At 47.8% G+C, this 22962-nt stretch overlaps 1 protein-coding gene across 6 annotated transcripts in view; it reads right to left on the minus strand.

Annotated features, from left to right (window-relative positions):
* The window catches only part of AP2M1 (adaptor related protein complex 2 subunit mu 1), a 124650-nt gene that overhangs the window by 13238 nt on the left and 88450 nt on the right, over nt 1-22962 (minus strand). For all 6 annotated transcript variants that reach the window (XM_029615116.1, XM_029615113.1, XM_029615115.1 and 3 more), the window contains 4 exons: nt 20782-20901; nt 8755-8890; nt 1138-1235; nt 933-1044 (listed from right to left, as the gene is read on the minus strand). In XM_029615116.1, the coding sequence (XP_029470976.1) occupies nt 933-1044; nt 1138-1235; nt 8755-8890; nt 20782-20901 (466 nt within the window). The remainder of the gene's footprint in view (nt 1-932; nt 1045-1137; nt 1236-8754; nt 8891-20781; nt 20902-22962) is intronic.

Below are 22962 nucleotides of genomic sequence, written 5' to 3' on the forward strand. Positions count from 1 at the left end.
CAACTCTCCTCTTTGAGTGATGAAGTACCAGCAGTGTTAAGTTCCTTTATTGTTCCTGACTAAGCGTAAGATTCTAGTAATTTAGTCTGTTAATACTGATTTTGCTCCCTGTATGCGCTAGATCTTTTCCTTAAAGAGTGGCAAAAGTATTCCTGCAGTAGTCGACTTGGATCCCCCTATAGAGGACTTTGATTATAAGACTTTCCCCCCCCCCCCCCCCCTATTTTCCCTTTTGATTTTGTATTTCCTTATATCTGATTGCAATTCAAGTGATTTCTTGAAATGTATTTGGAAAATGCATAAAGAAAAAAAAAAGAAAGCTGCCAGACTAAAGGTGCTCAGAGATGGACCCATTGATGTACCCTCAGGAGTATAAGCAGCGTGACAAGCTTCCTTTAAGTTTTTTTTTGTTTTTTTTGTTTTTACTACAAGCAATCCCCGCTAGACAAATGCATGTCCACCATCTGTTGGAAACTGAGAATACTGGCAGGCTGATGTTGGGGCAGAACTATCTGTAATATTAGCTTCTACTCCGCCTCCATCTGCTGATGGAGGTGCATAACCCGCTTGTGGGGATTGGCCTGCCTAAGTGCAGAGGAAATCCATATTCTTGGCATGCTTCATGCATTCACCCAGGAATTAAATGTTCACGTGCACAGCCACTTCCATATCACATTCTGAGCAGCATCTGCATCAGTCCAACATGGAGACTGCTTTTTGTTCGTCCCCGGGATCCTCAAGATTACCTGCTCTGATTTGATCACTTGAATAGAACAGCTGAGCAGACATTTGTGCTACTGCCATTTTTAGTTAATGTACTCAGAGGCAGATGATGAAGCTGGTACAGCTGCTAAAGCTCTTCCAACACTAGTAGCTGCTAATGCCGTAAGTAGCTGGCCAGCAATCTTACGCGCCCCTGCCCTCCGTCTCACCTCAAAGTTCATGGAGATGGGTGGCCGAGCCCACTTCTTTTTATCATTGGTAGGAAGGAGTTCGATTTCTGCACTGATTTGAGACTCCTTCATCCCAGCCATTCGTTTAATCCTAGAGAGAGACACAAGGAGGTCACAAAGTAGGACGGGCGCCACAGAAGCAGAAATATGCATTGGCGTCCGAACAATCCTGCTAGACACTCACTTCCACACTATTGCGTTCTCACTGGCTTTGTACTTGGCTTTCCCCTTCATGCAGATGACTTGTACACCACTGGTGTTGAGTGGTGTTGGAATACGCACCTAGTACAAAAAGAAGACCAGTATGACTGAACACATTCTAGGTTTGCCCATAAAAGTAGTCCTTAAAAATTATCTAAGTTTAAAACTACTGACTTCAGAGAACTCTTCAAGCACTAAATAAGGTGAACTGCAGTCTGGCGTACAGAAGATTCACTAGATTCAGCATGACATAATCCCACTGCAGTTCATGCACCCAGCACCTTTATCGCTAACTACTAGATACGATTTAACTATTATAGGCACAATATTCAAGAAATCAGTTTAAGAGGTTCAAGATTCTGGAAACACTTCGGAAAAAAAATAGTCAGCGGTTTATAACAGATTCCAATATTGAACAGTGACCCAAATGCTACTCTCTTCCCCTCAAATAATATTGAAGAGAACCTTAATGCAGTAAGCACCACATTTTTAAACCAGATAACCTACTGATGAACAGATTTCCTCTAGGAAGGCTGTTTGAACAGTAATTTTGGCTATAAAGCATTTTACAAGAGTTTTGGACTTCAGGCTAGCTCCAACATGTACCCACTTTAACAGGTGATAGCAGATTTGTAAAATGTTTAGTGCAAAGCCCTATGCTCTCAGTTATCCTGGGGGCATTCCTCCATCAATTCTTGTATAGTTGGCACCTGATGCCTCCACCTGGGGAAGAAGAGTGTTTAACAAGGTTTTCCTCCTTTTCCCATTAGGGAAAAGTGTCAGATGTGAACAAAGCTGGCAATAGACGTCATTAAATCACAGCTACAAGCTCCCAAAAAAGAAAATTATTACTTACCTGCTAATTTTCGTTCCTGTAGTACCATGGATCAGTCCAGACAGTGGGTTATGTCCCCAATCCAGCAGATGGAGTCAGCACAAGCTTTGAGGGGGCGTATCCATATATACTACTACCCCCTCTGCAGGAGTTCAGTATCGAGTATATCAAAGCCAGAGTAGAAACCCCCGAAGGATCAAGTTTGTGGAAACAGATAATGAAAACAATTGTAACCGCAACAAGTAACTGCAAACATCCTACCAACTTGTAGGGAGCTGTGAAAAACAGCGAAAAGAAACGACTGTGAAGACACAGAACACTGCGAGCAAGAAGTAGCGCAGAGCTGAGCAGGATCAAGAACCCAAACGCGGTGGGCGTCTGGACTGATCCATGGTACTACAGGAACGAAAATTAGCAGGTAAGTAATAATTTTCTTTTCCCTGTACGTACCTGGATCAGTCCAGACAGTGGGATGTACCCAAGCTTCCCTAAATCGGGTGGGGCCTTGCGAGGCCTGCTCGGAGAACCTGCTCGCCAAAGTGTCCAGAGACCGAAGAGGCGAGGTGCAGACGATAGTGCCTCGAGAACGTGTGTAACGATTTCCAGGTGGCTGCTCTACAAATTTCTTGAGAGGATACCGAGTGAGCCTCCGCCCAGGAAGCCGCCTGAGAACGTGTAGAATGCGCTACGATTCCGGGTGGGGGAGTCCGACCCGCCCCAATGTAGGAAGCAGCAATGCCGGCCTTCAGCCATCTGGCAATGGTAGTCTTCGAGGCCTGAGACCCCTTCTTAGGACCAGCCCAGAGTACGAAGAGATGGTCAGAGGTCCGGAACTCATTTGTAGCCTCCAGATAGAGGCGCAGAGTGCGCTTGACATTCAAGAGACGGAGAGACTTCGGCTCTGAGGAAGAGAAGGACGGCAACTCCACCGTCTGGTCCACATGGAATGCAGAAACCACCTTCAGAAGGAAGGAGGGAACAGTGCGAAGCGAAACTCCAGAGTCGGAGAAACGGAGATAGGGCTCTCTACACGACAGAGCCTGCAGCTCCGAGATGCGTCGAGCGGAACAGATGGCCACAAGAAATACAGTCTTGAGAGTGAGATCCTTTATCGTTGCGCTGCGCAGCGGCTTGAACGGTGGTCCCGACAGGGAGCGAAGCACAAGGTTAAGACTCCAGGAGGGACAAGGGTCCCGTAACGGAGGACGCATATGCTTGACACCCTTGAGAAAACGAGCATGTCAGGATACTGTAGAAGAGAGCCCTATCGCTCAACAGCGAACCAAGGGCGGCCACCTGAACCCGTAGTGAATTATAGGCGAGCCCTTTTTCCACCCCCGCCTGTAGAAACTGAAGGATCTGAGGTACAGAAGCCTTAGCGGGTCTCGTGGCCTGGCTGGTACACCACAGCTCGAACACCTTCCAGACTCGAACATAGGCTGCTGACGTCGAGGCCGCAAGACAGAAGAGTTCTGCCTGCTCGAAAAATACCGGGCCCTGATGTAGGAGCTGGGGGAGGTGCCCCAGCCTGATTGGCCCGATCACCAGCTGTAGCAGGTCCACAAACCAGGGTCGCCTGGGCCATTCTGGGGCGACGAAAACCACGGTCCCCTGATGGCTTTCTATTCTGCGGAGCATCCTGCCCACCAGGGGCCATGGTGGAAAAGCGTAGAGCAGAAGATGTGGCGGCCACGGGAGGACCAGGGCATCCACTCCCTCCGCGCCGCGCTCTCTCCGGCGACTGAAGAAGCGTGGAGCCTTGGTGTTGAGAGCGGACGCCATCAGATCCAAGTGGGGGGCCCCCCACCGATGGACGAGAAGTTGCATCGCTTTGTCTGAGAGAGACCACTCTCCAGGGTCCAGCAGTTGACGACTGAGGAAGTCCGCCTGGACGTTGTCCACACCGGCGATGTGCGAGGCCGCTAGCCGGACGAGATGACGCTCCGCCCATTGCATCAGCAGCGCCGCCTCGAGCGCGACCTGCGGGCTGCGCGTGCCTCCTTGTCGGTTGATGTAGGCCACGGTGGTAGCGTTGTCCGATAGGATTCTGACTTCCCGGTTCCGAAGAAGCGGGAGGAAATGTCGCAGAGCTAGCCGGACCGCTCGGGTGTTCAGACGGTTGATTGACCACTTCGCCTCCACCGTGGACCACGTCCCCTGCGTGGCGCTTCGATCGCAGACTGCACCCCAGCCTGCTAGACTGGCATCGGTGGTCACCACCACCCAATTTGGCAGATCGAGGGACACGCCACAGGCCAGGTTCGGCGGATCCAACCACCAGCCCAGACTGTCCCTGGCATTCTGCGGGAGCGGGAGAATCATCTGGTAGTCCTGCGATACTGGTTTCCAACGGAGAGGAGCGCCCACTGTAAGGTCCTGAGGTGCGCGAAAGCCCAAGGTACAAGGTCGATGGTGGACCCCATCACTCCCAGGAGTTGCAGGTAGTCCCAGGAGGTGGGCTCTGGTAACACAGAGAACCGTCGTGTGTGATCCCGCAAGGATTGAGCTTTGTCCTGGCGCAGAAAAACTTTGCCCAGTAGGGTGTCGAAGGTCGCCCCCAAAAAAAACCCAAGCGTTGCGAGGGCATGAAGGAGCTCTTGGAGAAGTTCACTACCCATCCCAGGGAATGTAGAAACCGTACTACTCGAGTCACCGCTGAGCGTCCATGATCGAATGACTTCGCCTGGAGGAGCCAATTGTCCAGATAAGGATGAACCAGGATGCCCTCCTTCTGGAGAGCTGCCGCCACGACTACCATGATCTTGGTGAAGGTGCGCGGCGCCGTCGCCAATCCGAACGGGAGAGCCGTGAACTGAAAATGCTGGTCCAGAATTTTGAAACGAAGGAAACGGTGGTGGTCCGGGCGGATGGGAATGTGCAGGTAGGCCTCCGTTAAGTCCAGGGAGGCGAGGAACTCCCCCCGATGCACCGCCGCAATCACTGACCGGAGCGTTTCCATGCGGAACCGAACGACTCGAAGGGATTTGTTGACTTCCTTGAGGTCTAGGATAGGCCGGAAGGAACCGTCCTTCTTTGGTACGACGAAATAGATGGAATAGTGGCCCGAGCCCACCTCTCCGAAGGGTACGGGCGCAATAGCGCCTATCTCCCGGAGTCTGTCCAGAGTCAGCTGCACCGCTCCTCTCTTGAGGTCCGAGCCACAGGGGGAAAAGATGAACCTTCCCTGCGGGGGGGCGGACAAATTCCAATGCGTAGCCGTGTTTTATGGTATCCAGGACCCACTGGTCCGAGGTGATCCGTGCCCACTCCGCGTAGAAATACGTTAGTCGGTCCCCAATCCTGGGGACAGGGGAGTGGGCGAGACTGACATCATTGTGAAGACTTGGTATAGGGGTTCCCGGTTCCGGGAGTAGTGTGTGCGGGCCGACGCCCACGAAAGGAGCGCGACCAGGGCTGAGACCTGGGGGCGGATGACCGGGAGCCCGTCTGTCTGTATCCCCTGTAGCGCCGTTGCGCTCTGGTCCGAGAAGAAGAAAAATGCTCTGGATGGTCGAAAACTATCCTCCGGCAGCCGATGAACAGCGTTCTCCCCCAGGGACTTGATCTGGTCCAAATCCTCCCCGAAGAGGAACTTGCCCCTGAAGGGAAGAGAGCCCAGACTCGACTTAGAGGACGTATCAGCCGCCCAATTGCGTAGCCACAGTAGTCGTCGTGCTGCCACTACCGAAACCATGGACCTTGCGAGGACCCGAAAAAGGTCGTACGAGGCGTCCGCCCCATACGCCACTGCGGCTTCTAGCTGATCTGCCTGGGCAGCCTCATCGGACGGCAGGTTCTGAGACGTGAGGAGTTGTTGCACCCAAAGGAGACTAGCCCGCTGGGCAAGGGAACTGCACATCACCGCCCGCATACCCAGAGCGGAGACCTCGAAAAACCGCTTAAGGAAAACTTCCAACTTACGATCCAGTGTGTCCCGCAACGCCGCACCTCCCGTCACTGGGATAGTCGTCCTCTTCGTGACCGCCGCACTGCGGAGTCCACCTTTGGGACCTTGATGAGGTCCAGAAAATCTTCGGGGAGCGGGTACAGCTTTTCCATAGCCTGGCTGCTCTTCAGGGAGGCCTCCGGGGTGTCCCATTCCCTGGTGAGAAGTTGTAAAAACGAGTCATGAATGGGAAAAGCCCGAGCCCTCGGCCGGAGTGCCGCCAGGACAGGATCTCCCTTCCTTGAAGAAGTGACGACAGTGGGAGCTACTGGGGCAGGCGGGTCTGGTGGCGGGTCCAAATCTAATTCTTGGATGATCTGCGGGATGAGGTCGTCCAGCTCTTCCCTCTGGAAGAGGCGTAGGGTACGCGGACCATCCCCCTCCTGCGTGCCGTCCCCTTGTCCCCCGTCCGGGAGGTCAAGTCCATGTCCCGCTGGGTCTGGCACCGCCCCCACTGCCGTGGGCTTGGATCAGACCCGGGTAGGAAGGCGGGAGGCCCCCACTCCCGGAGGGTTGGGGGGGGGGGGTCCCACAGGTGCTTCCAGCCCCTGCAGATAAGCGGTATGCATGAGCAGGATAAACTCCGGAGAGAACCCCGGCCTGCTCGGGTGCGCTTCGGGGGCGGCGTGGTTCCTGCTCCCTGGCTCTGGGTGCTTGGTTCCTGCACCAAAATCGGGGGAACATCCCCGCTGGTAGAGTCCTCCAGGGATCCGTTCTCCCTTGTGGCCTCCAGGGATCAGTTCCCTCTCGTGGCCTGCGCCTCAGGGCGCTCAGAATGTAAAATGGCCGCCGTTCCCGCCAAAAATGGCGGAGTGGCCGGCCCGCGCCGCCCGGGCAAAAAAGAGAAATCAGTCAGGGACTGTGAGGTACCTTCCCCCCCGGGAAGGCATCGTGCACAGATGCCCTCCCGGGAAATCCGGGACCCCGGGTCTCCGCAGGCCACACAGCGGGACAGCCGCGGCATCGGGATCGCTGTAGGAGAAAAGAAAAAGCCACGGGCGGGGGGGGCCACGCGCACAAAAGCGCCGCTGCGGGGGGGCCCGGTCGGCCCGCACTGCCCGCTGTCCGAAAATAGAGGAGGGTGCCGCGGGGGAGCCTTCCCTGCCTCACGACCCGCCCCAGACATCTTTCTCTAAATGGCTCAGCAACCCATGAGGAGCTGTAAAATGGCCGCGGGTGAGGGAGTAAAGAGCGAAGAGGCCGGCTCCACCGGCTTTTGCGGGCACCGGGGGCTGAGCTGTGAAAGAAAAAACTACAAAGGAAAAACAAACTTACCCCTGGCTGCAACGAGAAATAAACAGCAAGGCCGCAGAGAAGAGACAAGGAAGATAAGCCACTCCCCAGAAGTTGAAAGAACTCTGCCTTACTTTTCTTTTTTTTTTTTAAACTTAATACAAACTTGATACAAACTTGATCCACAGAAAAAGACAACAAGCCATAATCAAGCAAGAAAGTGAAGAAAAAGGAGGGGAAGCCTGATTCCCCTACTCTCATCTGCTGGAGTCAGAAGATACTGAACTCCTGCAGAGGGGGGTAGTAGTATATATGGATACGCCCCCTCAAAGCTTGTGCTGACTCCATCTGCTGGATTGGGGACATAACCCACTGTCTGGACTGATCCAGGTACGTACAGGGAACACAACACACATTTACTTTAGAGCATTAATTCCTACTAGGTAGTACCCTTCAAAAAACATCTCTTTTTCAACTATGATCTGCCCCCTCTCCCTTCTCTGCACTGCACACCCATGTGTATGAAGGCTGCTGCGCAGATAGTGCTGAAGCTTTCACAGGTTTGTATCATCCTTACTGTATCTGGGCTTTCCTTCCTCTGCTCTCTTGTTGCTAAGTCTGCATGCCTGCTGAAGGAAACCCAAAGCTCTGCAGCTTCACCGCTGCTCATGAGGTGAGCAGAGCTCACGTCCTCCCCCCCATCTGGGAAAGGTTCCTCTTTCCTGTGAATGTGTTTACGCTAGGCCTGCGACCTTGCTTTTATTCCTTTAGAACAGAAGAATGTGTGCCCAGCAACTTTAGGCCCAGCAGGCCTACAACCTTCTTTCTATTCCTCCAAGCTGTGTTACTATTTATTTTACATGTAGTAAGGTCTGTATTCACCCATTACCTGTTTTGTAAAACATTTCCCAGTCTAAGCTTCCAGCTATACTGATTTCCATAGGAGCCTCAGACTGTAGGTGGCACCAGCCTAGATATAGGCGGAGTTTGGTTTTGTAAACTTCTGTCTCCATCTGCTAGAGGGGGGGGCAAAACCCAGGACTCTGGACTGATCCTGGTACGTACAGGGAATGTCTATTACATCTTATTACTTAACCCATCAGAAAATGGAGGGGGGGGGGGGGGGAGACATGCAATCAGAAGGACTGTATTAGCAGAGATTTTAACAAACATGTAGACTACAAGTTTGGAATGAAGGCCAAGCAGCGTAATGAGATGCACAAATCCTGCATCAGCATAACCTACAAGGCCAATATTTGAAAGGTCAGAGCCACAAAACGTTTGCATATCTGGAAGACAGCTCAGCATGCACCTGAACACACTCTCCATAGAAGGAATAAAAGGTTCTAGTATTCCCTTGTCAGCACCAAGCTCCTCTAAACTCTGTTACATAACAAAGCATTTACCTCTGTAGCAGACTATTTAAAAAAGTTTTTATATACCGCCTAAAAGGAGAAACCATGCTAGGCAGTTTACAGCAGAACTTTGGGCAAGATGCTAATTTAACGGCCACTGCTAATGGTATTCAGCTATCTGTTTCACCAAATGGGTAACAGCTTCCTTCTTTGTGACCTGCTTGGTCTTACTTCAATTTTCTGTGCCAGTAGTGAGGGTTTGAAGTTGGATTTTATCACTACTTTCACTTCCAGCTTGGTGCGTCCCACCTCCCGTACCAGGGGGATCACGCGGAATGGCAGGATAATGTCCTTGGTGGTCCGGTATCTGGAAAGGGGCAAAAACCAAAAAGGAAGCTTCAGACAATAGAAAGAGCCACAGCTATGGATGCCCAAGCCCTTGTAACCTTGCTCTAGCACCTGCACAAGGACCTAGAAACAGAATGATGCATGCTGATATTTTGTTATACATCTCAAAAATCAAAGAATGGAGCCTTCCACTGTAAGTGGACTATAAATATTTTAAATAAAAATAGATGTAACTGCTACAGAGCATTCCCCTCTATAGTCTGATCTCTGGCTTTGCCCTCACTTCTGTGCAGTAAGGAAAGGTGCAAGCTTTATAAACCAGCATAAGCAGCACCTGTCTCAGTTGTAGGTTGCTGGTTATTCTGAGATGCAAGCAGGTCACACCTGAAGTATTTTTATATTCTGCTTTTTGGCATTTCAAAGCAGATTACATTCAGGTACTGTAGGTATTTCCCTATCCCCAATCTAAGTTTGTACCTGAGGCAATGGAGGGTGAAGTGACTTGCCCAAGGTCACAAGGAGCAACAGTAATTATGACCAGCTTAAAATTCAAAGTGGGATTGAAGTGACAAGATTTTTCCCCTGCTTAAACTTTACATGCAGAAGAAATTGTCATTGTGTTCCCTTTTAACAATTCCTATGACAGTTAAAACCAATGGGTACTGCCCATACCGGTAACCACAGAGGTCTAGATGTTACCCTAAAATCCCTCTCCAGTCTGAGCACTTAACCAGTATTTGAAACAAAAATAGAAGTCTATTTTGACTGTTCTGACAAGGAACTAAAATGGTTACCTCAATTTAAACTAGCAGCCAAGCTACTAAATTGGACAAGATGGCCCTGTTGCAGGAGCTAATAGAAATAACAAGGATGCTAAGAAGTTTCTCTCCTCTTCTCTTGCACTCCGGTCAAAGGGGACTTGGCACAGCAGTACCTAATAGGGACTACTGTTTGCAGAACCAGGCCCCCAAATACCACATCTGCTGATGCCCATTTGTCCACTAGAATTCTTTGTGAAGATGTGAACAGACCCCACATTGCCACTTTACGGTAAGCAAACTTGCCTTTCTTCAGAGGAACTGTAAACGGTGTTTCCGTAGACAGCAGGATGAATTAGCCATGCTGTCATGGGAGTCCCAAGCTCCCGAGCACGCAGTGTTAATTTTGTGTCTTCTGCCTGCATGATCTGTGAAAGGGTAGTAGGCGACTAAGTAGATAGAGATTGCAAGAAGCTTGTCCTAGTTTTGCATCCGCTGCAGTTTGTTGATCTAGGCAGTAATGTGATGTAAACGTGTGAAGAGGACCACGTAGCTGCTTTGCAAATGTCCACAGGTTGAACATGTCAGATGTGCAGTGGAGGTTGCCATTGCTCTGACTTGGTAAGCATTTGAGAGGCAAATGTCTCTTATAGCAGAACTGGATACATTGAGTTAACCAGCTGGAGATAGTGCATTTAGACACTGGGAGACCCGGTGTATTTGGGTTGAATGAGAAAGAGCTGGTAGGTACAGTTATTGGAATGTGTCCTCTTTGTAGTATGCTAACGCTCGTTTGCAGTCCAGAGTGTGTAGCATGCGTTTCCTATTATTAGTATGAGGTTTGGGAAAAAACGTTGGAAGTTCTATTGTTTGGTTTAAGTGGAATTGTGGCACCACTTTCGGGAGAAAGGCCGGGTGAGTCCGTAGAACTGCTTTGTGGTGATAAAATTGCAGATAGGGAGCGTAGTGAACTAAAGCTTGTAATTCACTGACTCATCTTGCAGAGGTTATTGCTACTAAAAATACTACTTTCTATGTGAGGTATTTAACGTGGGCCGAATTGATGGGTTCGAATGGAGGAAGCCTGAGTTGTTCCAATACAATGTTCAAATTCCATGGAACTTATTAATAACCTAGCCTTATGCCCAACACCTGTTCTTAACTCCAGCCTACATTAGGCCCTATAACTTTTACTTTATGTTGTTAACCCCATTTATTTTTATCCAAGTTCAATCTACCTGTTTATTGTAAGACATCCTCTTGTCATGGTTACCGTTTAGAATGTAAACAGACTTGATTAGTAATTCTGTTACTGGAAAATCGGTATATAAAAGTGCTAAATAAACTTGTGGTTTAGAGACTGGCGGATGAATATGTGATAAACCCGTGATAAAACGAGAGATCAAGGGGTGATTTGAAATAGATTGGTTGTGATAAGGCCTATGGTATGCTGCTATGGCACTCAGGTGAACTCGGATTGAGGAAGTTGCCAATCTGGTCACAAAACGAGTGGCGGTAATCCAGAAGTAGTTAAGGGGAACAATCCAATTGAGGAATGTTATAGGATGCACACCAAGCCGAATACCTTTTCCATTTATTTAGAGTTTTTCTATACCGGCATTCGTGATTAGAAATCACATCATGCTGGTTTACATAAAACAAGGGGGGTGTGAAACGCAGAAACGAAACATTAACAAGTGCAAAGAGGTCATAAAGTTACATTACAACAAGGTATATATAAACTGGGGAGAAGAATTAGAGCAAGATAATTGAGCAGTTAGGATTAACTATTTACATTATATTGTGAAGTCTCTTAAAAAATGATGCTGTCATTCAACTGGGAAGGCTTGCTTAAATAGCCAAGTCTTAAGCCTTTTTCTGAATGTAGTTAGGCATGGTTCTTGTCTCAGATCCGGGGGAATAGAATTCCATAGTGAAGGTCCGGCTGTGGAGAAGGCTCGGTCTCTGAACGTTAAATGTGTGGTTTTGGTTTGGGGAACGAGGAGTGATCCTCTGTAGGCTTCTCTGATGGGTCTAGTGGATGTGTGTCGTTTGAGTGGGATTTGTAGGTCGAGCATAGCATGGTGATGGATAGCTTTATAGATGATGGTGATTGATTTGTGGATAATTCTAAAGTGTATCGGCAGCCAGTGTAAGTTCTTGAGAGTGGGAGAGATGTGATCTCTTCTCCTGGTATTAGTCCGAATTCTCGCAGCAGAGTTCTGGAGCATCTGGAGGGGTTTAATGGATGTGGAAGGGAGTCCAAGTAAGATAGAGTTACAATAGTCTATCTTAGAAAAGATAACTGCTTGAAGGACCGTTCTGAAGTCTCGCACGTGAAGGAGAGGTTTGATTCTTTTCAGAACCTGTAGTTTATAGAAGCCGTCTTTTGTTGTTTGTTTGTTTGAAGGATTTTAAGTTAAGACGGTTGTCGATAATTATTCCTAAGTCCCTTGTTTGGGTGGTGAGTGGGTTGGTTGGAAGACACGGAGAGGTGTTACTATTTTCTGGAGAGATAAGAAGTTCCGTCTTAGCCGTATTTAATATCAGATTTAGACTAGTGAGAAGGAGATTAATTTCTCGAAGGCAAATTTCCCAATATTCAAGAGTTTTGGAGATGGTTTCTTTAATGGGGATCAAGATTTGCACATCGTCGGCATATAGGAAGTGAGTTAGTTTCAAGTGGGTTAGCAGTTGGCAAAGCGGAAGAAGGTATATATTAAAGAGAGTAGGGGATAGGGAGGAGCCCTGTGGAACTCCTAGAGATGAAGTATAGTGGGAGGATTCTTTTTTGTGGATTTTGACCTTATAGCCTCTATTGCTGAGGAAAGTATTGAACCATGATAGTGCAGTTCCAGAAATTCCTATGTTTGCCATTTGAATGAGGAGGATGGAATGGTTAACGGTGTCAAATGTGGCCGAAAGATCTAAGAGAATAAGTAGAAAGGATTGGCCTTTGTCTAGACCCATGATGATATGGTCTGTCAGGGATATGAGTAGAGTTTCCGTGCTTAAAGCTTTACGGAATCCATATTGAGAGGGGTACAGTATTTTGTGATCTTCAATGTAGTTAGAGAGTTGAGTGTTGACAAGCTTTTCCATGATCTTGGCAATAAATGGAAGATTGGAAATCGGACGGAAGTTGTTGGGGTCCTTGGGGGTCTAGATTAGGTTTCTTTAAGAGCGGTTTTAAAGAAGCTAGTTTAAGGTCATCTGGAAATAGTCCCCGGGACAAAGAACAGTTGATGATATCCGCCAGTGTTTTGGCAATTGTTTCCGGTATTAGTAGGAGGAGCTTTGAAGGTATTTGGTCGAAGGGGTGGGAGGAAGGTTTCATTTTCTTAAGTAACAGAAGGACCTCAGAGGCTGTGATGGGATCGAATGATTCAAAGGAGGTTCCTTTGTTTAATAGGTGAAGAGCATTATTGAGAGCAGTGTTACTGGGGGTCAATCGCTTTAGCAGGTTGGATATTTTGTCTTGGAAGAAAATAGCCAATTCCTCTGCTTTGAAACTAACTGTGTCTAGTGGATAGTTTCCTAGATTCTAGAAGGACTTTTTGAGCAGCTGTGGATATGCCTTGTTCTGTTAAAAGGAACCGCTCAATCTCCATGCTGTCAAATGGAGGGAAGACTGTAGCGGGTGGAGAAGAGTTCCCTGCTGTGCACCAATAGATCTGGTTGATTTGGTAGCAGAATCGGTTCTGCGATGGAGACGTAGAAGGTAGCAGTACCATGGTTGTCTGGGCCAAGTGGGTGCTATGAGTATCAATTGAACCGCATCTGCCATGCATTTTTGAATAGTCTGTGTGAGGAGTCGTATTGGTGGAAAGGCATACATTAAGCCCTCCGTCCAAGAAAGCAGGAACGCATCTTGCGCTACTCGGTTTGGGCTGGGCCAGAGGAACCTGTGCATTGGTTTCCATCGCAAAGAGGTCTATTGTCGGCATTCCCCATTGTCGAAATAGCTCGTGAGCTATCTGATGGTTGAGTGTCCATTTGTGGGGATAAAACACTCGACAGTCTGTCTGCCCTTGTGTTGGCTATTCCTGGCAGTTAAGTTGCCTGTAAGTGAATGGAATTCTGATGTGCTAGTTGGAAGATTAACATGGCTTCCTTGCAAAGGGACCATGAAGTGGACCCTCCTTGTTTATGTAAAACATCACCACTTGGTGTGTCTGTATAAATCACTCTTCATCCCTGTAGATGGGTTTGAAAGGCTTGTAGGGCGTTTCGAATCGCTCTGAGTTCTAATAAGTTGATTTGCAAGTTCTGCTCTGGAAGAGACCACAAACTTTGGGTCTCGAGAAAGTCTAGATGGGCTCCCCAGCCCTTTTGAGATGCATCTGTGGTAAGGACTGCATTGTGAGGGGGGAGGGTTGAACAAAGCTTCTTTGGAGAATGTAGGCTTCTTGAGCCACCAAGCTATGTCTTTTTGCATTTCTGCTGTAAGTAGGAGGCAGTGTGTCAGTGGTTGAGAGTGTTTCCACTGTTTCAAGCCCAACTGTAGACGATGCATATTGGGTCTGGTATTGGGTACTGTGAATAGGGCTGCTGCCATACGACCCAAGACTGTCAATACTTGCCATGCTGTAGGGTTGTGCATTCGGTTGAGGGAGCGGAGGAGCTGGCACATTTGTTTTCTCTCCTCCGGTAGGTACGCTCTGTGTCGAATGGTATCCAGATCAGCGCCAATGAACTGCAGGATTTGAGTAGGTGTCAAATGCGATTTGTGATAGTTTACTACTAGTCCCAAGTTCTGTAGGCAGTGGATTACTTGCCGAAGGTGATAGAGTAGTGTTTCCCGAATTGAGGCTACTATGAGCCAGTCGCCCAGGTAGGGAAAAATAGTCATTCCGTTTTGATGTAGGTGAGCCACCACTACTATCATACATTTGGTAAAAACTCTGGGGGCCACTGATAGGTCAAAGGGCAGGACTTTGTACTGGTAATGCTGTTGCTTATATTGGAAGCATAGGTATTGCCATGAGGCTGGATGGATAGGAATATCTGTATAGGCATCCTTCAAGTCTATTGAGCACATCCAATCATTGGGTTGCAGGAGTGGTAGAATGGATTTGAGGGACACCATTTTGAACTGGACTAGATTTTTGTTCAATTTTCAAAGATCCAGAATTGGGCAAAGGCCTCCGGTTTTCTTAGGAATGAGGAAATATGGAGACTAGTAGCCCGTGGTGCGGGTTTTCAGTGGGACAACTCGGATTGCCCGCTGTTGTAAAAGTGAGGCTATTTTCTCTCCGAGTTGAGGATGAGGTTGTTGAAGTGAATGAGTGATAGGGTGAGGTAGAAGGGTTTTTTTGGCAAACTGAAGTTGGTAACCTTGTTTCACTATATCAAGGACCCAGCAGTCTGATGTTATGTCTTGCCAGGCTGGGAAACTATGTGTAATCCTTTCCGGGGCGCCTGAGGTAGTAGTGGTGGCTGATTCCTTAAAAAGATTGCGCTGACTTGCCAGGAGCTACAGATTGTTGCGCGCCTGTTGCCTTTGATTCCTGGGTCTTCCCCTTTTATTCTGAGGCCAATGTTGCTGTGTCTGTGAAAGTTGGCATGGTAGGTAAGACGGGGTCCTAAATTGCTGAAAAGAGCGGCAAGGACGACATGAAAACTGTTGACGTCTGGTATTTCTGAAATAGCGTCGAGAGGACGAAAAAGTAGAAGGGGTCTTTAAAGATTGAACGGCTACCGTTTGGTTATTTCAGCTTGGTAACATTGTCATGGAACTTTTCAAACAAATTGTTGCCAGCACAAGGTAAGTTGGCGAGCTTTTCGTGAAGGTCTTCTCTAATAGCGCTGGCCCGAAGCCAGGCGATGTGACAAGCTGCAATGGCTGTCGCAGAGGATCTTGAGGAAGTTTTGAAGCCTTCATAAACGGCTCTTAGGAGATGGCGAGAGCACTCTTCCATGTCCTGGAGCGGAGGTGGGAGTGGTTCCGCGGTGGATGTAAGTATGCCCTTTGTAGCTTGGATACATTCATACATGTATTGGATCATGTAGAATTGGTGGGTTTGTATCTGAGCTGTTAGCATGTAGTTTTGGTATATCGTCTAGGGTACGGTCGTTGCGACCAGGAGGATGAGGCATGTGTTTAAAAAAAAAAAAAAAAAAAAGAGCGCTGCATAGCAGACTCGACCACTATAGAGGTATGTGGTAACTGCGTGAAAGTGTAATGAGAAGATTTGGGCATCCAGAATCTGTTTTCTGTGAGACTGCCGCGAGTGAGGAGTCTCTCAAGCCTTTTGGAGGACATTGTCCAAAACCTCCTGTGAAGGGAGTGATGTTTGTTCTCCTGGTGTATCAAAAATTTTTAATAAACTGAGTGTTTCGGATCTGGGGTACGGAAGCTTCTGGACATCTAAATGTAAGATGGATCCCAATTTGTCTAGGAACTTTGGGTATGAAAGGTCCTCAGGGGCGAATAAGGCTCCTGAGGCTGTTCTGGTGGGTCTGAGGGGTAACCCTGTTGATGAAGATGGTGAAGTGGGAGGGGATGATTAATGACCTGGTAATGGTAAGTCAGGAATTGGTGATGTATGCGGAGGAGATTGTACCGGTTCAGTAGGTAATTCCTCTGGGTCTTGTATTAGTTCTGAAGACCTGGAAAAGGATTCGTACGGCATCAAACGAGTTTAGAAGAGTGTCAAAAAATCCTGACAAAGCCTCTGACAAATTTGAAAAAGCTTGTCTTGCTAATGGAGGCATTTGTGGATGAGGTGCACGTGACTGAGGTCTTGGTGTGCGTATTAAGCCAGGTTGTAGACTCAATCTTAGATCTGGAAGGAAGAATGTGTTCTTCTGTCGGATGACTCTTAGGTGATGACAGCGGTTTATCATCGTACCATGGTCTTGCATATATTTATGGTGATGCCACTGATCACAGAGATGAAGAGGCTGAAGAGGAAATTATCTTCGCCAGATCTGCCTCAGAAGCTGAGATATGCCTTGACGTGTGTGTCTGGTGAGAGGAACTTGAATGAGGTCAGTGACGTAGAGATCTATGTGTCCAAGTACCTTGTGGTCTGTGAGTGGACTGTGTGTGGTGACTGTGGTCTCCCTTGGAGCCCGAAGAGTGCCTCTGATAGTGGCTAGTGTTGCCCTTTGAGGACGTGTGTCGACATTTCTCTGGTCTATGCACTTCCTGTGATGGTGATAAGTGTGGTTGGCAACTGTGCGACGGAGTCGTCTCGGCTGAGGAGGAATGTGCTGAATGAAAAGACGATTGTGATGAATATACCCGTTTTTGTGTTGATTTTGTGGGCTGCTGCTGACGTTTATTCCCATCATGCGTTGACTGTATTGGAGTCAAAGATGTTCCTTCCTGTCCCAGCGACAGGGGCGATTGTTTGTGCACTGGTTGCGTCGACTCAGATGCCGGATGTGTCGGCAGCATCTGCTGCAGCGCTGGGAGTGGTCGTTTCGGCGCAGAGTGAGTCTGTCCCGACGCATGATGCGCTATCGACGCATATTGCTTCGGCTTATGGGAATCGGAGCGCCGTGACTTTGGCTCTGTGTGCGCCGGCTTCAGTGCAGCACCCACTGAATTGGACCCCTTTGATGATTGGGGTATGGGTGTTTGTGGGCCAGGTCCCTGGTGACCACTTATTTTTATTCTTCGATTGAGTACTTTTTTTTGTACTCAGGTTGAGTCTCCAGGCCTAGGGAGTTTGGAATCCAAGGAGGTGGCTCTTCTCTCCGTTAGGGCTTGAGTCTTTGATGGCCCCGGCGAGGAAGGAGCCTCTGAAGGAGGGGCATAGGAGCCTCCTCCTCTTTGCCAAGGTCCCGGATCTTCTGGGTGCTTTGCCGCGAGGCCCTCAGACATTCAGCCGCAGTGCTCACAATCAGCCTGAATGTGATCCAGGCCAAGGCAACGATAGCACTTATGTCCATCTGTGATGGACATGATTTTTCTGCATCCACACTGTTTAAAACCGGAAGGCCTGTTCTGTTTTAAGACATTTTTATGATCAAAAAAAAAATCACTGAGGAGAAAAAAAAGCTCCGCATGCGATCCCGTGCGTGGAAAGAACAGACTGAGGAGAATCTGTTACTTTCCTGTGCGGGAACACACACGCAGCCGCAGAGGACAAAAAACTACCTCTGCTTAGGAAGCTCTGCCTCCAGGGCCCTGATTGACAGTTCCCACGACAGCATGGCTAATTCAGCCCTGCTATTGACGGGAAAAAACAGTTTGAGGAAACTGAGCAATCATATGCTTCTCTCTTTAAGACTTAGTAATGTAACAGATAACATGGGTATCTATTCACTGCAAGATATTCAAAAGATGCTTTAAGCATGTGATGAGATGCTAAGTGTCACATGAACAAAGTGTGGAGGAACAAAGCCTGCAAATTGTGCAGGGTTTGATATAGATAACTTCTTCCAGAAATCAAATAGGACTTGTTATACAAGCTGGAAGTAGATTACCTTTAGATAACCAACCTAACTCTTGACTGGAGGGGTGCGGACTTGCTGACTATAGCAAGGTGGTTGACTTGTGGTTTTTATGTTTTTGCATTTTAAGAGGTGGTTGAGAGGGAATTTTAAAGATGTCATTTAGTGCATTTTTATGATATGTATTGTTGAGGTAAAGACTCAGCAAGATGTTGCATTGATACTGAGTCATATACAATTGATATGACACTATCCTGGAGACCAGCATTGAACCTTGGAAAAAAAAAAAACTTTTCTTCCTAGAGTGTCTAAGAACTTTTGCTCTTTGCCAGGAGGAGTTGATGAATGGGGGCATATCCGCTTTGACACTTTCTGGGCGGATTCAACCACCACAGATTGATGTGGGAGTTGGGCTCTCTGATAACCAGGGATGTGCTGCACCAGATAGGCGGTATCCATTCTTTTGTTCACCGGAGGTACTTAACATGGGTGTTCCCACAATCTGTACTGCAGGTCCATCAGGACTTCATGCACCGGTATTGCTAGTATCTCCTTAGGAGGGTCCAAAAACTGCAGAACGTCTAAGGTCTTCTGCCTGGTATCTTCTTCTGATACTAGTTGAAAAGGAATAGTATCAGCCATCTCCTTTATAAAGTTGGTAAAAGAGGTCCTCTGGGGGTGACGGCTCAGACAAGATGTCCTCTGATGTGTGTGTCTGTCATCCCAAGTATCCGATACAGGACGTTGTGGAGAAGTATGAGGAACAAAGAGAGGCATCGATGGCATCTGGATTTTGTGGAGGCATCGATGGAGATATCTGGATTCTCTATCGAGGAACTCCAGAAGGCCCTGGTATGGGTTCAGATGGCGGAGAATCCCCTGAGGCATCGTTGTCACCGACTGGAATCGGAGTTTTAGGTGCTGATGGTTGTACCGAAGAGCTCCGATGAGGGCATCGAGCTTAGACAGAATTGGCTGAAAAACTGAGAGGTCTGGTACTGGCATAGGCAGCGGAGCCGGCATGGGCATCGGCTCCTGTGGTTGTCTATGGCCGAAGATCCTAGCGAGCTTCTTTCACTGCCTGGCGGATAAAACCGTCCAGCTCCTCCCTTAGTTGGTGAGGTCAGAGCAGCTATAGGTGGTGGCAGAGAAGGCGTATTCGGCACTTCCAGAGGTCCCTGTGGTGGCTCGATACCCGGCACCTTTGCAGGTGGGGATTGCCTTGGAGTAGTAGGCCTCGATGGCTTTTGTAGACTAGACCTCTTCGGTGATGGCTCTCTCGGCAACAGTAAGGCCTCCGGTGTCTATGTCCATCGATGCCAATGCTTTTCTTTTCAAGCACGGATGTCGATTTTACCGATGCCATGGACGGAGTCAGTGATAGTCTTCTCTGGAGCAGTCAGTGCGACGTTTTCGAATGACTAACCTTTTAGACACTCCAGCTGGAGACTGATACGACAGAATAAGTTGAATATGGAAGATGTTCCATCTTCTCTTTTTGGGCTCTTCTGCCCTTGGCGGTCATTTCAGCACATTGAGGGCAGGAAGAAACATCGTGAGACTCACCCAAGCACAGAACACACTCGACATGCGGGTCTGTGATAGACATTGTGCGAAGGCACTTTGGGCATTTTTTGAAGCCTGTTGCCATAATGAAGGCTGGACAGCCGTCGATGGCCTGACAGAAAAATTCTTTTAACCTGAAACAGGAAAAAATTGTACTCACCGGCCGGTGGAGACAGGGAGACCCCTATATAGGGGATGAAATGAGAGACTTTAAAACTTTTTCTTTCAAATTTGATGTGTGAGGAATTCACACAGGGCTCCTTCACCGCGATGCTAACTGCAGTGTGGAAAAACAAAGACTGAAGAGAGACCCTTGTGGCTCAAGGGATCATGGCATGCTGGGAATGCTCAGTATGCCAGTCAAAAGTTTCTAGAAACTTTGACAGAAAGGTTTCCGTGACAGGGCTCCGTCCAGTGATGTCACCCATATGTGAGGACTATCATCCTGCTTGTCCTGGGATAAAACCCATATCTGGACTAGTGTAGCAGAATAAAATGTTAAACGTTTTCTTACTACTTGTTTCAATCTTTTGCATGTGTGGAAATGCTGACTGGTTTCTGAAGGGATTTTAAAGTGTACTTGTGCCTGCAGACTTCACTTGTACAATGGACCACAAAAATTGGAAAGTAAGGATTCTACCGATAGAGAAAAGATAGAATCACAAAAAAAAAAAAGGCAGCCTACTGCAGTTGGACCTTAGTGATGCTGGCATCTGCTCTAGTCCTACTCCTCACTAACATGACCAAGATGGAACTGCACAGTCTCAAAACTATCCTACATTACTAATTATGCAGGAACTTCCCTGCAAAACAGTGTACAGAAAAACATGTTTTTACACCATTATGACTATGCATTTCAGCTCCAGGACTAGAGGCGTCGCCTAGTGATTAGAGAAACAGACAGCACCAGATATTAAATCTTGCTTTTCCAGACACTCATTGTGACCTTGGGGCAAGACAGTGACATGGCCAGAAATGTAAGCCCTCTGAGGTAAAATCTACCTATTACAACTGAATATAACCAGTGGCAAAAAAAAAAAAAAAAAAAAGTTAGAACCTATAAAAAAAATATGTAAAATGAACAAACACTGCAATGAATTTTCCACAACAATCCATGAGCAAGAGAGCAGGTTCTGATTGGCCAGAAATAAAGCAAACTGCAAGGGCAGACTAGACATACCTCATCAGTTCAAATTCTCCATCCGGTGGAATGAAGCTGATGCTTCTCTCTGAATCAAATTTGCTGAGCCTCACACACTGGTGAAATGTACAGTCATCAATGGCTATTGATTGCTTCCCACTAGGGAAAAGGAGACAAAAACATAAAAAGGTAACTGTTTCCTAGCACCACTGCTGCATTTAAGTCAACTAAAACTGTATGCAGAGCTAGAAACAGGTCACCTGGGTACACAGCACCTACTGCTAATCAAGGTTAAAGCATAGTCAACTCTATTAGGTCAGGATTAATAGCTGGCACACAGGCCTGTACTTGGAGTGAAAAGGGGATACAGAATGAATGGAGAAACTATTACTTACTTGATAATTTCCTTTTCTTTAAGGACAGGTGGATCCATGGCCAGTGGGTTATGCACCTCTACCAGCAAATGAAGACTGAGCAAAACTGATGTCATGGTATATATACCTCTGGCACTGACCTCAGCCCGCCAGTATTCTCTATAAAAGCCAACTGTGGACAAAAACTTTATCAACAACCACTCTAGAACTCAGTTAACAGGAAACTACTGAGCTCTGATAAGGAGTGTAACACTAGTCTAGGGACTGGATTAATACTTACCAGTAATCCCTGGAACATGCAGCCAGACAGGAAGACAATAACACAATCATCCGGCAGCCGAGGGTGGTAAGGTGATCTACCTATGCTCCGTAAAGAAAAGGAAATTCAGGTATGTAGTCATTTCACCTCTTAGCATTTGGCTAGGTAGATCCACGACCAGGGGGATGTATCAAAGCTACTCCTGAGCAGGGTGGAAGGCTGCCCGTGGTCAGATCAATACTGCACGTGCGAAGGATGTCTCCTCCCGGGCCTGCGCATCCAGGCAGTAATGCCTAGAAGAGGTATGTAAGGAGGACCACATCAGTTCGGCAAATCTCCATGGGAGACAGCAATCTAATCTCTGCCATGACACTGCCTGAGCCCTAAGCTAACCAGGGATTGGCTGCTCAGCATCCACATACTTGGCCGTGACTTCCTCCTTCATCCAGCGGGCTATTGTAGCCCGCTACACCGGCTCACTATTTACTCCCACCATGATAAATAGCCGGCCCATAAACCTCTAAATACCTCAAGATATGACTCTTGACATTGAAGGACCGTAACAAGTGATATTCATCCACATCTCTCCCCCTGTCCAGATTCGGAAGGAAAACTGATCGATTCAAGTGAAAAGACTACCTTTGGCAAAAAGGACGGAACATTATGCAACTGTATTGTCCCCGGAGTCATTCGCCGAGAGTTCTCGGCAAGATAATACCTGCAGTTGGAGTCACTACACGCAGAACAAATTGCCACAAGAAACAGGGGGGGTTTTTTTTAGGCTTTTTTTATTTTATTTTTTTTTTATAAAGGTCCAGGTCACTGCCAGGTAAGGTTGTGGCTGACTTATTGCAGTGCTAACCTTCCTGCACCCACTTAGCTTTAATAAAAAAAAAAAAAAAAAAAAGCAAGTCCACACCAGCAGAAACCAGCTATCTGACCAAAGCACTCATGTGAGGGAAGGATCTGAAGATATCGCCTCAGGAAACCGAGGGAAGGACCATAAAGTATCACCACAGGAGAGTGGAGCAATAAACTTTTCCTCCTCTTATAAAAACTATTCATGCAAACCCCAGGATGGAGATATGTCCATCTGCTGGAAAGTGAGAATACTAGCTGGCTGATGTCAGTGCAGGGGTGTATATATATATATCTATATCTATATATCTATATATCTTGATGGTAGCTCTGCTCTGTCTCCATCTGCTGGTACAAGTGCATAACCCACTGGCCATGGATTCACTTATTCAAATGCTAAGAAACAAGGTAATCGCAACTCGTAGTGTGCATCCTGTGGCAATAAGTCTTTCCTTGGGATGTTGCTGTCCACCTCCATCTCTTCCTGCCCAAGCACAATTCTCTGCTCTGCAGGACAGCAGCACTTCCCTGTGGCTACCTTCTCTTCACAGGCCGCATCTGAAGTCTGACCCATGCAGGGCCCCAGTCTCATGGGACCTGCTAGCCTTAGGCAATTCAAACTTCAGGCAGAGCTGGTGGCAAACAGGTAAGAGGTACTGCTCACATCTCGCAAGCCGGAGGGGATGACTGTGCCAGAGGGACCCACAGAGGCTGACTTGTCCCTGGTCC

This window comes from Rhinatrema bivittatum, chromosome 9, assembly GCF_901001135.1.
Source record: "Rhinatrema bivittatum chromosome 9, aRhiBiv1.1, whole genome shotgun sequence".
NCBI lineage: Eukaryota > Metazoa > Chordata > Amphibia > Gymnophiona > Rhinatrematidae > Rhinatrema > Rhinatrema bivittatum.